At 46.7% G+C, this 17,009-nt stretch overlaps 1 protein-coding gene across 1 annotated transcript; it reads left to right on the plus strand.

The window, feature by feature from the left end:
• The first annotated feature begins 410 nt into the window (after window positions 1-410).
• LOC308660990 (uncharacterized protein) lies at window positions 411-17,009 on the plus strand. Its single transcript, XM_081315646.1, has 6 exons — window positions 411-569; window positions 2,209-2,942; window positions 5,285-5,384; window positions 6,931-7,013; window positions 10,994-11,129; window positions 15,067-17,009. The coding sequence occupies exons 2-6, from the start codon at window positions 2,358-2,360 to the stop codon at window positions 16,302-16,304; spliced, it is 2,142 nt and encodes a 713-aa protein (XP_081171772.1). The 5' UTR covers window positions 411-569; window positions 2,209-2,357; the 3' UTR covers window positions 16,305-17,009.

The following is a 17,009-nucleotide window of genomic DNA, read 5'->3' on the forward strand; positions in this document are numbered from 1 at the left end:
GTTATAAATAAATAAATAAATAAATAAATAAATAAATAAATAAATAAATAAATAAATAAATAAATAAATAAATAAATAAATAAATAAATAAATAAATAAATAAACAAACAAACTAACTAACTAACCAACCAGCGGAAACAACCTGCCTCCAGAAGCGGTTGAAGGCTCCAACGTTGGAAGTTTTTGAAGAAGAAAATGGACCACCATCTGTCTGAAATGGGACAGGTTTTCCTGCCCGAGCAGGGGGATGGACTAGATGACCTCCCAGGTCCCTTCCAGCTCTTGTTATTCTTCTTCTGGGTTATTGTTCGGAGGCCACCGGTGGAGACTCTTCCGTCGCCCGGCCCGTCCGAGGTAGTTGCGGGGAAAGGAGGCAGAGCCGCGGCCGGGCGGGAGGGGGCGCCCGCGGGCTCCCTTCCGCCGATTCCGCGGCGGAGCGTCAAAGCGAAGCGAGGCCGGGGATTGATGGGCGCAGCTGCGGCCGCCAGTCCCGGGGTGGCCTCCAGCGCTCGCACGCCCACCGGACGGCGCCGAGGAGGAGAAGGGCCGCGCGGGTCCCGCCGCTGCCGGTACGGGCCGGGCTGGGCAGAGCAGGGCGGGCCTCCAGCCTTGCAACCCTGCGCGGGGAAGGCGGCGGGTTGCTCCGGAGCTGCGGCGGAGCGGTGCCCCGGGGAGGCCTCGGCCTCGGGGATCCCTCCCACTGCCTCGTCCGGGATCGTCCCCGGAGCCAAAGGAGCCTGGGCGGGTTGCCTTGCATTGCATTGCATTGCATTGCATTGCATTGCATTGCATTGCATTGCATTGCATTGCATTGCATTGCATTGCACACCGGAGCATTGAGCTGCGCGCCTCGCTCGCTTTCCCAGCGCAACGGTGCAGGCCGGGGGTCTCGGCGGTCCGGGGAAGACGGGGTTCTGGGGTGCAAAAGGAGGAAGGGGCGATCTCCCCGTCCCCCCCTTTTTCTGTCCCGTCTCTCCTGCGGGTGGCCGCCTTTGCAGGGCCGGCACCGAGCTCCTGCGGTGCGGTGCGGGGGGGGGGGGGAGGGAGGCGGCGAGTGCTCTGATCCAGCGTTTCCCAATCTTAGGAACTTGAAGATGCGTGGACTTCAACTCCCAGAATTCCCCAGCCAGCTATGCTGGCTGGGGAATTCTGGGAGTTGAAGTCCACGCATCTTCAAGTTCCTAAGGTTGGGAAACGCTGCTCTGATCCCCTTTTGCAAGCTCAGCCCTCCGCCTTCTTGACCCTTGGGGGGGGGGCAGGCTGGCCTAGCCGCTTGCACTTCCCCTATGACGTCCCCCCCACACCCCTTAATATAGGTGCGGAGAAAGAGCCAGGCTTTAGAAAGGGAAAGGATTTTTTTTAAATATTTTCTTTTGTCCGAGTATGATGCACGTGGGGGGAGGGGGAAAAGGGCGGTTTTAATCCCCCAATGCAGTAAAAAAAACCCACACCCACACCCACCCAAACTTTTAGTCTTTGAAGGGCCTATCTGTGACATCTGTGCGTGTTTTGTATGGTTAAAAAAAAGTAGCTTGCTATCTTTCAGCTAAAAGGGAAAAGTGACTGAAATAAGTCTCCACCCCCCCCCCAAAAAAAAGTTATAAAAGTTTACTGAGAATTAAGAAAGTGAATTTTGGATTGCCAGTCTCTGCCGCTTTTTTTTTTCCTTCCAAATTCTTGGTTGGTTCTTTGTGTGTTAATTCTTGTACTGTCGTGTATTGCGTTACAAGTGATTAATCATGAAAATTCGGTTAGCCTAGATTTTGGAGAGCAGAAGAGAAAGCACCCAAGGAAAGAAACAGAGGGGGGGGGAAATAAAAACCTTACCGGTTTCAAATATTGTAAATACAAGCATGGCTTAATCTAGTGTAATCTTTCTAGTTTATAATCTTTCAAGATAAAGCCGTTCTGCCTCCCTCACAAAAGTGAAACATTTTAGCATCAAGCATTATTTAGCATCACGGACTGTCATTTTGTAAAGATTGTTATGTTTATCTAGGACTAAAGTTGCATGTTAGGTGGGACAAGAAATTGATACAAGAGGATAAGATAGCTCAGGAGGTGGTTTTAGAATCTCACCAGCTGTATCTCAGAATTACTTTAGAAAACTGGGAATTAAGAAGGTGAATTTCAGGCTTCTGCTGTGCTGGATATTCTCACGATATTCCGCCATGTGGGCTAATTTGAAAATGTTCTATAATATTGCAGAAGAAGAGACTAAAAAGAAAGAATAAGCAGGACCAGAACTGGCAGAAGAACCAAACATTGGGGCAGTTGAGCCTCAGTTTACATCCGGGAGACCGGGAGACCAAGATAAGGGAGCGTTGCCTTGGATCAAGGGAGACCCATTCATTGGGATGGAAGCGCGCTGGGAAACGCAATGGCAACAATTTCTCAAGACGCTTCAACCCTCTCACTCCAGAGGAGGAGATCCAGCCAGATCAGGGAATTCTCCATGGGAAGACCCCAAGGCCTTCCTGACCTCCTTCGAACACGTGGCCGCAGCCTGCCAGTGGCCCAAAGGAGAATGGGTAGCCCATCTCCTGCCAGCCCTTTGTGGAGAAGCTGAGGAGGCCTTTCGGAGCCTGGACACCATTCATCAAGGGGATTACGAGAACGTGAAGGCCGCCATCTTGAAAGGGGAAGCCGTGAAAACGGAGGCCCAGCGTCAGCGCTTCAGGCAGTTCTGCTGCCAGGAGGTGGAAAATCCTCGGATGGTTTACAGACAGATTCAGGAGCTTTGCCACCAGTGGCTGAAGCCGGAGAGACACACCAAGGACGAGATCCTGGAACTGCTGATCCTGGAGCAATTCCTGGCCAGCCTCCCTCCAAAGCTTCAGAGCTGGGTTCAACCCAGGAGGCCAGACACGTGTTCCCAGGCGCTGGCCCTGGTGGAGGACTTCCTGCGGAGCCAGCAAGGGACCAAATCAGAAACACATCTGGTACGATTTGTGGATATCAATCTGGGCTTTTTCTTAACATGTGGTACATTTGGGCATTGCAAATAACTGTAGTTACAGACGGTGCTTGATTTAGGGTGGTGATTCAAAGTTATGATGGACCCCTCCAAAGGGACTTAACGATCTGATTTTGAAGCCCCCCCCTTACCCCTGGTCACGTAACCACGTTTTGGGCACTTGGCAACCGGTCCACTTTTGCAGTGGTTTGCAGCACCAGGTGACCACAATTTAGAGCAGACATGTCAAACACAAGGACCGTGGGCCAGATCCGGCCCGCGAAGTGGTTTCATGTGGCCCGCGAAGCCATCCTGGAAACAGTGAGGGAACGGCCCCCGCTGCCTTGGCTCCGGCCCAGGCCCTCAGGAGCCAATCTACAATTTTGTGGTGGTCATCTATGCTGAAATACATTCAGTCTTAGCTCCACAAGGCCATCTGGAAACAGCGAGGGACCGGCCCCTGCCGCATTGCCCCCGCCCCCTGGGTGCACGCTAGGGAGATATCACCCTTTGTAAGGAATGAAGAAATGCACCATCGCCTGGAAGTGGCCAGCACATGGCCCTGCCTACTTCGGGCAGGCTAGGGCCTGGGCAGCGTTGTGCTTCTCTTCAGATTTGTGCCACCCGGCTCAGCCTCTTGGTGCTGTGAGGAGAGGGCCATGTACTGGCCACTTCCAGGCGATGGTGCATTTCTTCATTCCTCATGAAGGATGACACTTCCCCAGCTGCTGTTTTTCTCCCTCACTCATCTCAAATATTTTCCTATCACTCTATTCTTAGGAAGGAAGGACGGAAGGAAAGGAAGGAAGGAAGGAAGGAAGGAAGGAAGGAAGGAAGGAAGGAAGGAAGGAAGGAAGGAAGGAGAGGGAGGGTCTGAGGGAAGTCCTGCCTTAGTCCTTCCCTGCTGCCCTTTCACCATCCCCTTGCCCCCTCCTCTTGGCCTATCCTGGGGGGGGTGTCTCCCATCCTATTGCTAAGGAAGCTTTGGATACAAAGCCAGGTCTCCTCACATGGAGGGGAAGTGGGCCTCCCTCTTGACTTTGCCCTCGTACCCATCATGAGCAACCTGGCTAAGGAGAACAAGCACAGCAGCTGGGCACCCCCTTGGGGAAGTGGGGGTGAGCTTAGTGCTGCAGGTGCTTGAGGGCTAGGCTGGGCATTTGACCTCCGCACCACCGTGCAGCCTCCCCCCCCCCCGCATGGCCTGAGAGGAACAGTGAGGCTCCTCCATTGGACCATGCCTTGGCACTTGCCCCAGTCCCATCTCTTCCTTCCAGAGACCCTCAGATTTGTCCCACTCCTGCCCAGGCCCCCATAGGCATCATTTTATTTATTTAATTTTTATTTATTTATAATTGAATTTCTATACCGCCCTTCTCCCGAAGGACTCAGGGCGGTGTACAGGGCAGTAAAAGCTTTGCATACAAAAGTTAAAATGAAATTAAATTAATTAAAGCCCTAACAACAAATAATTAAAAATATCATTGACGCGAACAATGTAGAGCTGGCCATGCCCACCCAGTAGGTCACACACACTCCAGCCACGCCCACCCAGTAGGCCACGCCCACCCTGGCCACACCCACCCGGCCCCTCAAGGGTAACCGCAATGCTGATGCGGCCCTCAATGAAATTGAGTTTGACACCCCTGATTTTAGAGGGTTTTGCCAGAGACCACTGTTTCCTCCTGGTTTCCAGCAAATACCGGCCCACTGCAACAACAACAACAACAACAACAAAAAACAGTCTGGTCATGTGGTGATCTCCTTCAAGACCATCGCAACTTAATTACTGCAATTTGCCAGGCTCAATTATGGTCATAAATCGAGGAGAACAGTTTGCCCTCAGAAGTTGTGGGCGCTCCATCACTGGAGGCTTTTAAGAAGAGACTGGACAGCCACTTGTCTGAAATGGCATAGGGTCTCCTGCTTGAGCAGCGGGTTGGGCTAGGTGACCTCCGAGGTCCCTTCCAGCTCTACTCCGATTGATTGATCGACTGTCTCTAGTCAGTTGCAACTTAATGAAAGGGAAAGGGACCTCTGAGTCATTTGTCACTTCCTATTGGCTGCAAGACTTTAGAGAGAGCCAGAGTTGGGGGGGCTGATTCCATATACACCAGATTTTTTTTCTCTCCATATTATTCTGTAACTGAGCTGAGCTTCAATAATTCTCATAAGACAAAGCCAACAGTCCAGCAGGGGGCTGGACTAGAAGACCTCCGAGGTCCCTTCCAGCTCTATTCTGATTCTGATGCCAGCCCCTCCGCCCACTCCTCAAGATTATGTTAAAATCAACCCCACTGTTTTGAGTAAGGACTCTCCTCCTTTCAGGACCCCCAACATGAAGAACTGGCTGATTTTGAACAGGCAGAGAAGGACCCCCTGGAGTCGATGAAGAGAGAAAACGTTGAAGTGGAGATCAAAGTGCCAGGTAAGAATTATATCATGCAGGAGGTCTTCTTCGGCGTTTGCATTTTTGAATCTTTTAAACTCGGCAGCCAAAACCTACATTCAAAGCTCTGGTGCTTGATTCTGTCTTTTGGAAGAGAAGATTTTCAAAGAAATGCAGTTTGTCCAGATCCATGAGAACCTGTGGGCGGTGGCCCGGTAGTTGGCTGCGGGATAGGCTGGCTAGTGTGCGCGCATGTGTGCGCATACCCCCTCACTTGCAGTAGCGCTGTGGCCACGAGGTGCGAAAAGGCCTCCGCTGCGCCTCGGGGAACAAAAATGGGCCACCATACTGCAAGGCGCAAAAATGGCCACCGCCGCACCGTGGGGCGCAGAAACAAGGCACTGCGCCATGCAAGAACGGGGCAGGGCTAGTGAGTATCACGTGGGCACTAGCCTCACCCTATTTGTGGCACGCGCCCCCCTCCCTTTTCCTCCAGTCCGCCGACCGACAAAGGTTGGTGACCTCTGGACTAGAAGATATGGTTTACCAGTCCTTTCATTTGCATCGCAAAGTACCCAGTTATTGATTTATTTTTTTCTCGATTTGGCTGAGTTATTTGAACACCGCAGAGCTCCGTGAATCCCTCAGCTCCTCCAGACGTTGCCTGATTTTCATCATGAATTCAAAAGGATTTAAATTCTCAAAACAATTGAACCAGGCGTTGGTGGGATTACTAATTTTAAAAAATCCCATTACTTTCCTGAATGGGAGGAAGATGCAAGGAAAACTGGATCCCAGTGGGTTGTCCATTTTGACTGATGGGCATTTTGGGAGAGGCATTTCCTCACTCTTGGAACCCAGGACACATCTTCAGATCCTGCGGGGTGTCTTGTAAATGAGCATGATTTTACCTTCATCTGATTTACAACCTGCTATGTAACAGGGACGCGGTGGCTCAGTGGGTTAGGACGCTGAGCTTGTCGATTAGAAGGTCGGCAGTTTGGCGGGTCGAATCCCGAGTGCCGCCTAACAGAGTGAGCGCCTGTTACTCGTCCCAGCTTCTGCCAACCTAGCAGTTCGAAAGCACGTAAAAATGCAAGTAGAAAAATAGGGACCACTCCTGTGGGAAGGTAACAGCGTTCCGTGCGCCTTTGGCGTCAAGTCATGCCGGCCACATGACCACGGAGACGTCCTCGGACAAGCGCTGGCTCTTCGGCTTTGAAACAGAGATGAGCACCGGCCCCTAGAGTCAGAAACGACTAGCACGCATGTGCGCGGGAACCTTTACCTTTACCTTTTATGTAACAGGGCTCTCCAAACTTGGCAACTTTCAGACGGGTGGACTTCAACTCCCAGAATTTCTCAGCTAGCCCACGCTCGCTGGAGAAATCTGGGAACTGAAGTCTACAAGTCTTAAAAGTTGCCAAGTTTGGAGACCTCTGTGCTATAAGGGGGCTATAAGAGCTGTGGTGGCGCAGTGGCCAGAATGCAGTACAGAGGCCTTTTATGCTGCTCTACACCAGCCACTTAGACTAGAAGGCACATACAAATTCCCCTTGTAACGTCTGCCTTCCATCACCTCCAGGCAATGGAACCAAATCCCCAAATCACGTCATCTCTTTGCTTCCTCTGGAAGGACCTGGAGTGGTCCAAGGTGGGCTGAAAGAGGTAGGTGCTGCTCTGGCGGGATAGTTTTTGGGCCAGATTTGAATGTGGTAGTATTTACCGCACTTCTAACTAGAATTCCACCCTCCTCCATTCGTTGGTTCTGTTAGCGGGGAGTTTATTTACAATTGATCTCTGCAGATTTGGTGAAATGTCTTCTGCACATATAAATAAATCCCAGGGTGATAGGCAACTGGCCTTGAAATTCAAGAAAGCAGAGTGCTTGACTTACGACCACAATGGAGCCTCAAATTTCTGTTGATAAGTGAGATCTTTGTTAAGTGAGGCTTGCCCCGTCTTACGGCCTCTCTTGCCAAAGTTGTTAAGTGAATTCCTGCAACTGTTAAGTTAGTAACACAGTTGTTAAGTGAATCTGGCTTCACCATTGACTTTGCTTGTCAGAAGGTTGCAAATGGTGATCACACATGACCCCGGGGCATTTGCAATTGTTATAAGTCAGTTGCTAAGCATCTAAATTCTGATCACACGATCACGGGGATACTGCAGCGGTCATAAGTGTGAAACAAAACAGGTGCAAGTTCCTTTTTTCAGTGCTGTCGTAACTTCGAAGGGTCACTAAATGAACTGTTGTAAGTCTAGGACCACCTGTGTGTAGAAATGCAGCCCAAGGTTATACAGGTAGCCCTTGAGTTATAACTGCCTATCGCAGTTTTGATTTGTGAGTCGTAAAACAGGTCGGCCATGGGACCAGCCCTATTATTCAACTTTTTTTTGTCAGTTGTTAAACAAATCCAAAGGGACGCAGTGGCTCAGTGGGTTAGGATGCTGAGCTTGTCGATCAGAAGGTCGGTAGTTTGGCAGGTCGAATCCCGAGTGCCGCGTAGCAGAGTGAGCGCCTGTTACTTGTCCCAGCTTCTGCCCACCTAGCAGTTCGAAAGCACGTAAAAATGCAAGTAGAAAAATAGGGACCACTACGGTGGGAAGGTAACAGCGTTCCGTGTGCCTTTGGCGCCTAGTCATTTCGGTCACATGACCACGGAGACGTCCTCGGACAAACGCTGGCTGTTCGGCTTTGAAACGGAGATGAGCACCGGCCCCTAGAGTTGGAAACGACTAGCACGCATGTGCGGGGGATCCTTTACCTTTACCTTTAAACAAATCCATGGCTGCTAAGCGAACGCTATAATTGTTAGGTCAGGGATAGGCCACCTTGGCTCTTTTATGTCTCGCGGACTTCAACTCCCAGAATTCCTGAGCCAGCATGACTCAGCTTGGAAACCTCTCCCTTTCCCCTCAGCATGGCTGGCTCAGGAATTCTGGGAGTTGAAGTCCACGAGTCATGAAAGAGCCAAGGTGGCCTACCCCTGGGTTAGGCAAACCAGTGGTTTGCTATGGGCTGGGGTTTGGGGAAAACCAGCAGTAAATGTCGGTTTTCAGCAAAGGCATTGTAAATCAAGGTAATATGACCATGGGATGCTATAAATAGCCACGATGAGCATCCCAAGTGTGGTCGCATGACTGCAGGGGGGGCAACTGTTGGAATTTCCGAGTCGTAAATAGTCCCCCTCCCCCCACCCCGTAGGTCTCTCAAAACTTTGAACATCGACCAGTCTTAAATTGAGGACTACCTGTGATAATTTTGTGGGGAATAAATTGTACAAGAAGTCCTCGACTTACAAGAGTTCATTGAATGACCGTTCAAAGTTACAAGGGCACAGAAAAAAGTGACGTACAACCCTTTTTTCACCGTTGCAACCTTTGTAGCATCCCCATGAACATGTGATCAAAATCCAGATGTTTGGCCAACAGGTTCATACGTCTGACAGTTGCAGAGTCCAGGGGGGGGTCACATGATCCCCTTTTGCGACTTTCTGACCAGCAAAGTCAGTGGGGAAGCCAGATTCACTTAACAACCAGGTTACCAACTTGACAACTAGAGTTGATTCACTTAACAACTGAGGCAATCAAGGTTGTAAAACGAGGCAAAACTCACTTAACAAATGTCTCAACAACAAATTTTGGGCTCAATTCTGGTCATAAGTTGAGGACTACCTGTATTGTACCCTGAAATATGGGCACTCAAGGGTGTTGGGATGCGTGCATGGATGGATGCATAGATAGATGGATAGATTAGATTAGATTAGATTAGATTAGATTAGATTAGATTAGATTAGATTAGATTAGATAGAATGGATGGAAGGATGGATGATGGATAGATTAGATAGAATGGATGGATGGATAAATGGATAGATTAGGATGGATAGATGGATGGATGGATGCATAGATGGATAGATAGATATAGATATGTAGTTCTCAACTTATGATCACAACTGAGCCCCAAATTTCTGTTGCTAAGCAAGACAGTTGTGAGTTTTGCCCATTTTATGATGTTTCTTGCCACAGTTGTTAGGTGAATCATTGCAGTTGTTAATTTTGTAACATGGTTGTGACGTGAATCTGGCTTCCCCATTGACTTGGCTTCTGAGAAAGTCACAAAAGGGGATCACATGTCCCTGGGAGGGTTCAGCCATCATAAACATGAGTCGGTTGCCAATTTTTGATCATGTGACCACAAGGGATGCTACAATGGTCGTGAGAAATGGTCCTAGCTCACTTTTTCCCAGTGCCATTGTAACTTCAGACGTGTTCTGTTCCAGCCTACTACCGGCCCTGCAGAAAAGTCAGGGACAACCCCTCTACAAAAGGCAAAAGGCTGGAAGTAAGCCCGCCAAATTTATTTACACAAAACAGATCCAAAACAGAGCAAACTGAGCAAAACAAAATACGAACCACTAAAAACAGAAGCTGCTCAAACGGTTGCCTTCAGCAACCAGCCCTCCCACACATTCCCCTTTTAAACAGTTCAAGGCGTGGCTTCCCTTTGCCTCCTTCCGAGGTGCCCCATTGCCTTCCTCTGTTTACTCCTGATTGACTGCCTCCTGCGTCGGGCGTCCTTGAACAGGGCCAGCTGTGGGTCATCTTCATCCAAGCTGTCAGGCTCACACAGCTGGGTCTGAGTAGTAACCAGATGGGAGGGGCCTGGCTGAGAGCTCTGCGATGCCTCAGAACTGTCCTCTGCAGGCTCTCCAAACCCCTCCTCCTCCTCCTCCTCCTCTGAATCGTCCGACCCAACTGCCGAACCCACAGGCTGACCCTGAATCACAACAAGACGGTCACTGAACGAATGGTTGTAAATCAAGGACTACCTGTATTTATTCTTCTCTAGGATTCCACCTAGTCAATCGTTACTTTAGTTACGAGTCAATTTGCAGTTAATCCCAAGAGATTGGTTGAAATGTCTCCTTCAGATGGACAGCCATGAATGATGCAACAGGCAGGAAGATTCCAGAGCAGTTGCTCCCCAAAATAGAACAGATGAGGAATTAAATGATGTAACTTGCCTTTTCTAAAGAAAAAAAACCCCAACAGTGTATACCATCAGATCTGGGGCTGTTAACGCCACCAAAACCATACAGATAGTTCTGACTTATCAATCACAGTTGGGACCAACAACTCTGTCACTAAGCGACATAGCCATTAAGTGAAATATCATACGCTCGCACCCAATTTGCAACGTCAGTTCCTGCTGTGGTCAGAAAATCTGACAGCGTGTCACTGCAACTTGCGACTTCCCGCTGGCTTCCCCAATGACTTTGCTTGTTGGAAATCAGCTGGGAAGCTTGAAAATGGGGACTGCGTACATACAGGCCTGTTACCAAGCATTCAGATCTTGAGCCCATGACTGCAGGGACGTTGTGATGGCCCCAGGTTTGAGCACCAGTCATAAATCTCCTTTTTTTTAAGCACTATCATAACTGTGAGGGGTTGCTAAATGAGCAGTGGATAAGCAAGGACTGCCTGCACAGAGATACAGGCTGGTTAACCCTGTTACAGGAAACATTGATCAGTGGAGTGGATGTAGTATTATAATTAATGGTTCTGGTTTTGCCAATGAAGGTTTATTGTGAGTTTTTGGTGATGGGATCTGATGGGAAGGATGTGGTGTCTTCTCCTGTTTGCAGGAACTGATGGACCTCAAAGAAACAGATGTCCGTCTGCAGGCAGCCAAGCAGAGGCTGACCCTCACAGCCCACCAGAACATGGCCTGGCCAGTCCTACAGGAAGAACATGGAAACATGGGTTGTTTAAGTAAGGACGGTACGTACACAGCCCAGCAAGTCTGGGAAACATCAGCCCACCTATTTACTTATTCCTATGTACTTATTAGGGACGCGGTGGCTCAGTGGGTTAGGACGCTGAGCTTGTCGATCAGAAGGTCGGCAGTTTGGCGGGTCGAATCCCAAGTGCCATGTAGCAGAGTGAGCGCCTGTTACTCGTCCCAGCTTCTGCCAACCTAGCAGTTCGAAAGCACGTAAAAATGCAAGTAGAAAAACAGGGACCACTACGGTGGGAAGGTAACAGCATGCCCTGCGCCTTTGGCGTCTAGTCATGCCGGCCACATGACCACGGAGACGTCCTCAGACAAACGCTGGCTTTGAAACGGAGATGAGCACCAGCCTCTAGAGCTGGAAACGACTAGCACGCATATGCGGGGGAACCTTCACCTTTACCTTTATGTACTTATTGCAGATGAGAAAATAGATACGTGATTTCTCCTATAGTGAACTGGGGGAGTCAGGAAAAGGTGTCTTCCAATTGTTTGGAAGAACAGAAAGGAGTTATTAAACCTGACCATTTGCTTCAAAAGGAGCACAATCTATGTATTTTTTTAATGTATTCTTAGTTTTTGAATTAAATTAAAGTACTGGGAAGAGTCACCATTCAAACAGATCTATCTATCTATCTATCTATCTATCTATCTATCTATCTATCTATCTATCTATCTATCTATCGTCCATATCTATATCTATCTATCTATCAAACTATCTATCTATCTTATCTATCTATCTATCTATCTATCTATCTATCTATCTATCTATCTATCTATCTATCTATCTATCGTCCATATCTATATCTATCTATCTATCAAACTATCTATCTATCTTATCTATCTGTCTATCTATCTATCTATCTATCTATCTATCTATCTATCTATCTATCTATCTATCTATCGTCCATATCTATATCTATCTATCTATCAAACTATCTATCTATCTTATCTATCTATCTGTCTATCTATCTATCTATCTATCTATCTATCTATCTATCATCTATCTATCTATCTATCTATCTATCTATCTATATCTCTATATCTCTATGTCATCTATCATCCATTCATATCTATATCTCTATATTTATCATCTATCGTCCATTCATCCATCTACAGTTGTAAGAAAAAGTATGTGAACCCTTTGGGATTACGTGGAGCTTTGCATGAATTGGCCATAAAATGCGCTCTAAACATCGTGTAAGTCACAACAATAGAAAAACACAGTCTGCTTAAAATAATACTACACAAACATTAGCTGTTGTCATGTTTTAATTGAACATAAGATGGAAACATTCACAGTGAACCTTTGGACTTAATAACTGGTTGACCCTCCTTTGGCAGCAATAACCTCAACCAAACGTTTCCTGTAGTTGCAGATCAGACCTGCACAACGATCTGGAGTAATTTTGGACCACTCCTCTTCACAAAACTGTTTCAGTGTAGCAATATTCTTGGGATGTCTGGTGTGAATCGCTCTCTTAAGGTCATGCCACAGCATTTCAATCGGGTTGAGGTCAGGACTCTGACTGGGCCACTCCAGAAGGCGTATTCTGTTCTGTTGAAGCCATTGTTTTGTTGAATTATTTGTATGCTTTGGGTCATTGTCCTGTTGCATCACCCATCGTCTGCGGAGCTTCAGTTGGCGGACAGATGGTCGTACGTTTTCCTGCAAAATGTCCTGATAAACTCTGGAATTCATTTGCCCATCAATGACAACAATCCATCCAGGCCCTGAGGCAGCAAAGCAGCCCCAAACCATGATGCTCCCTCCGCCATGTTTTACAGTGGGGATGAGGTTTTGATGTTGGTGTGCTGTGCCTTTTTTTCTCCACACATAGTGTTGTGTGTTTTTCCCAAACAACTCAATTTTGGTTTCATCTGTCCACAGTATATTTTGCCAGTAGTGCTGTGGAACATCCAGGTGCTCTTTTGCAAACTTCAAACGTGCTGCAATATTTTTTTTGGACAGCAATGGCTTCCTCTGTGGTGTCCTCCCATGTACTCCATTCTTGTTTAATGTTTTCCTTATTGTAGATGTGTCAACAAAAATGTTAGCGTGTGCCAGAGATTTCTGTAGGTCTTTAGCTGACACTAGGATTCTTCTTTACCTCATTAAGCATTATGCGCTGTACTCTTGCAGTCATTTTTACAGGACGACCACGCCTAGGGAGAGTAGCAACAGTGCTAAACTTTCTCCATTTGTAGACAGTCTGTCTTACCGTGGACACATGAACATCAAGGCTTTTGGAGATACTTTTGTAACCCTTTCCAGCTTCATGCAAGTCAACAATTCTTGATCGTAGGTCTTCTGAGAGCTCTTTTCTGCAAGGCATGGTTCACATCAGACAGTGCTTCTTGAGACCAGTAAACCCAAAACAGGTGTGTGTTTTTAAAGGGCAGGACAGCTGTCAGCAACACATCCAATATCATCACACTGGTTGGAGTCAAGGTTGTCTCACTCCTGGCTCCAATTAGCTCTTGGAGAAGTCATTAGGCTAGGGGTTCACATACTTTTTCCACCCTGCACTGTGAATGTTTACATGTTATGTTCAATTAAAACATGACAACAGTTAATGTTTGTGTAGTATTATTTTAAGCAGACTGTGTTTTTCTATTGTTGTGACTTACATGACGTTTAGAGCGCATTTTATGGCCAATTCATGCAAAACTCCACGTAATCCCAAAGGGTTCACATACTTTTTCTTGCAACTGTATCTATCTACCTATCTGTCATCTATCGTCCATTCATATCTATCTATCTGTCTATCATCTATCATCCATTCATCTCTCTATCTCTCTCTATTTATATCTATGTATCTATCGTCCATCTCTCTCTCTATTTATATCTATCTATCTATATCTGTCATCTATTGTCCATTCATCTCTCTCTCTCTCTCTCTCTCTCTATCTATCTATCTATCTATCTGTCATCTATCATCCATTCATATCTATATCTATCTGTCTATCATCTATCATCCATACATATCTATAACTGTCATCTATTGTCCATTCATATCTATCTATATCTATCAATATCTGTCAATCAGGACTCAGGAATTCTGGCAGTTGAAGTCCATGAGTCATAAAAGAGCCGAGGTTGCCTACCCCTGGCTTATTTATTTATTTAATTAGTTTTCTATACCGCCCTATTCCCGAAGGACTCATCACCAGCACCTTGAATCTCACCCGGAGGGCAACTGGAAGCCAATGCAGCTCGCAGAGAAGAGGTGTTACACGGGAGTATCGGGAGACTCCCATCACAACTCGCGCGGCCGCATTCTGCACCAGCTGAAGCCTTAGGGGCATTCATATCTTCAAAACCTGCAAAACTCTGATAAAAGAGGGACATTTGATAGCAGGGAGGGGAAAAAATCAAGCATTCCACAATGGATGATTGGCCACAAAAGCTGGTGGAGTTAGGCAGAGATGGCTAAAGTGACTGCTTTAATTAAAGAAAAGAATGCAATCAACTTTGCTACTACTTGGAAACCGCTTCTGGACTTTGTGCTTGAGGTGGGGGGGAAAATGGAACTTTGATTTTGGATTTTGCTGATTAGACAGATTTGTTGTTATAGAAATGACTAGTATATATTATTATGCAAAAGTAAAAAAAAGCGAGGCTGTATGTTATCACCTTATTCTGTGCTAAAAAAAAGCCAGAAGTCAACGCCTTTTTTTTTCTTTTCCCCTTTTTCCTTACATTTTTTTTTCCTATTCCCCCTTTCTTCCCTGACTTTCCCATTATTTTAATTTTCCTTTGTATTTTATATTTCGATAAACTAATAAAAATTGTCAACAGAAGAACAAAAAAAAAATCAAAGGATGCTTCATCGCAAATAAAAGGAGATTTAATGCACTTTTTTTGAAACTGACTGTAAGGCTTCGGGGCATGGTTAAAAGATTTTTTCTCTCTCGCTCATGCAGGTAACAGAAGGGAGAATAGGGTTAAAGTGGAGAATTTTCAGGGTGGAGAAGATGCAGAAGAGCTACGCAGGAGAGACCCCGTGATAAGCCCTGGGAATCTGCCCTTGAAAGCCGAAATGGGAGAAGAAAGCTGTGAGTCCAATCAGCAGAGATGGAGGCCACCGCTAGAAATTGAGGATACACACAACAGACTCGAAAAGGATCTTACTACGGCGGTTGCAGAAAAGGCCAACAAGGGTAAAGTGCCCATGTTCTCCCAGTACGAGAGAAGATACCTCTACCAGGTGGAATTAAATCCGATACCTTCTACGGAGAAATTGGAGCAACACCCTCAAAGATTTGAGGATAGCTACCAGCGTACTTCAAACATGAGTCAAGAGGAGAAACGCCTCATAAGTGAGCAAAGGATCGAAATCTCTGAGAATGGAACAGGGAATAATAACTTGAACGCTTACCTAAGTAACCATCTCGGAGAAACACACAACAACAATTCTCCTGAGTGTGGGAAAACCTTGACTAACACAAACTCACTCAGCAGGTTTCCGGTGTGCGCTCCTGAAGAGGAATGGTACGAGTGTTCCCACTGTGGGAAGGGCTTCAACAAGGCAAAATACTGGAAGCAGCATCAGAAAATTCACACCGGGGAGAAGCCGTACAAATGCCTGCAGTGTGGGAAGTGTTTCAATCAGTCGGGAAATCTGAAGACCCACCAAAGGATTCACACTGGGGAGAGACCCTACAAATGTTCCCAGTGTGGGAAGTGCTTCAGTCACACCAACTGTTTGAAGATGCACCAGAGGATTCATACTGGGGAGACCTACAAATGTACTCAGTGTGGGAAATGCTTCAGAGAGACGGGAATCCTGAAGAGGCATCAACGGACTCATACTCGAGAGAGACCCTACAAATGTTCCCAGTGTGGGAAATGCTTCAGCCTGTCGGGAATCCTGAAGAGACATCAGAGAACCCACACGGGTGAAAGACCCTACAAATGTTCTCAGTGCGGGAAGGGCTTCAATCAGATGGGAACACTGAAGAAACACCAGCGAATTCACACGGGAGAGAAGCCGTACAAATGTTCTCACTGCCAGAAATGCTTCAACGAGAGAGGAAATTTGAAGAGGCATCAGAGGATCCATGCCCGAGAGAGCCTTAATATAATTCAAGAATTCATCCTGGAAAACGACCATATCAATGTCATCAAGGTGGGAAAGACTTCTACAGAGCAAGAATTCTAAAGTGACTTCAAAAAAAAATCATGCTTGATGGACACATTTAGGACATTCTTAGTAAGTAATGTCTAGAATAGGGATCTCCAAACTTGGCAACTTTTAAGACGTGTGGACTTCAACTCCTATTTGAGTTGGAAGTCCACAAGTCTTAAAGTTGCCAAGACTTATGGACTTCAACTCCCAGGATTCCCCAGCCAGCATGGCTAGTTGAAGAATTCTGGGGGTTGAAGTCCACAAGTCTTAAGAGTTGCCAGGTTTGGAGACCCTGGTCTAGACTCTAGGGGATAAGTTGAACAGATCTCCACTTCTACCTATAAAGAAAAATCATAACATTGGGAATAAATTGTTAAACTATCCAGAATGGTGGGGGATTCTTTTTTCACTAATTTGACCCAGTAGCAGTTGGCAGAAGATCTGCCATGGACTATTTCCACTTGGATTCCTGCACAGAAGCGGGATTGGATTTGACGGCTTTTTCTCCATTTTTCTACGATCGTATGCCAGAGATACGTTATTATAAATATTCTCAGTGAAATAGTTAGGCAGCAGAGCTGGAGGGACACCTGACATAGAATCTGTACAGAAAGTAAAGATTCAACTATCCCTTGTCGGAGCCGGTTGCATTTCTCCATCATCTTGCTGAATAAAACCAACTTTTCATTTTATACTATTTGTACAGACATTTATGAGATAGGAAATAAATAGAAATGA

This window comes from Vipera berus (assembly GCF_964194415.1).
Source record: "Vipera berus genome assembly, chromosome: 2".
Lineage (NCBI taxonomy): Eukaryota > Metazoa > Chordata > Lepidosauria > Squamata > Viperidae > Vipera > Vipera berus.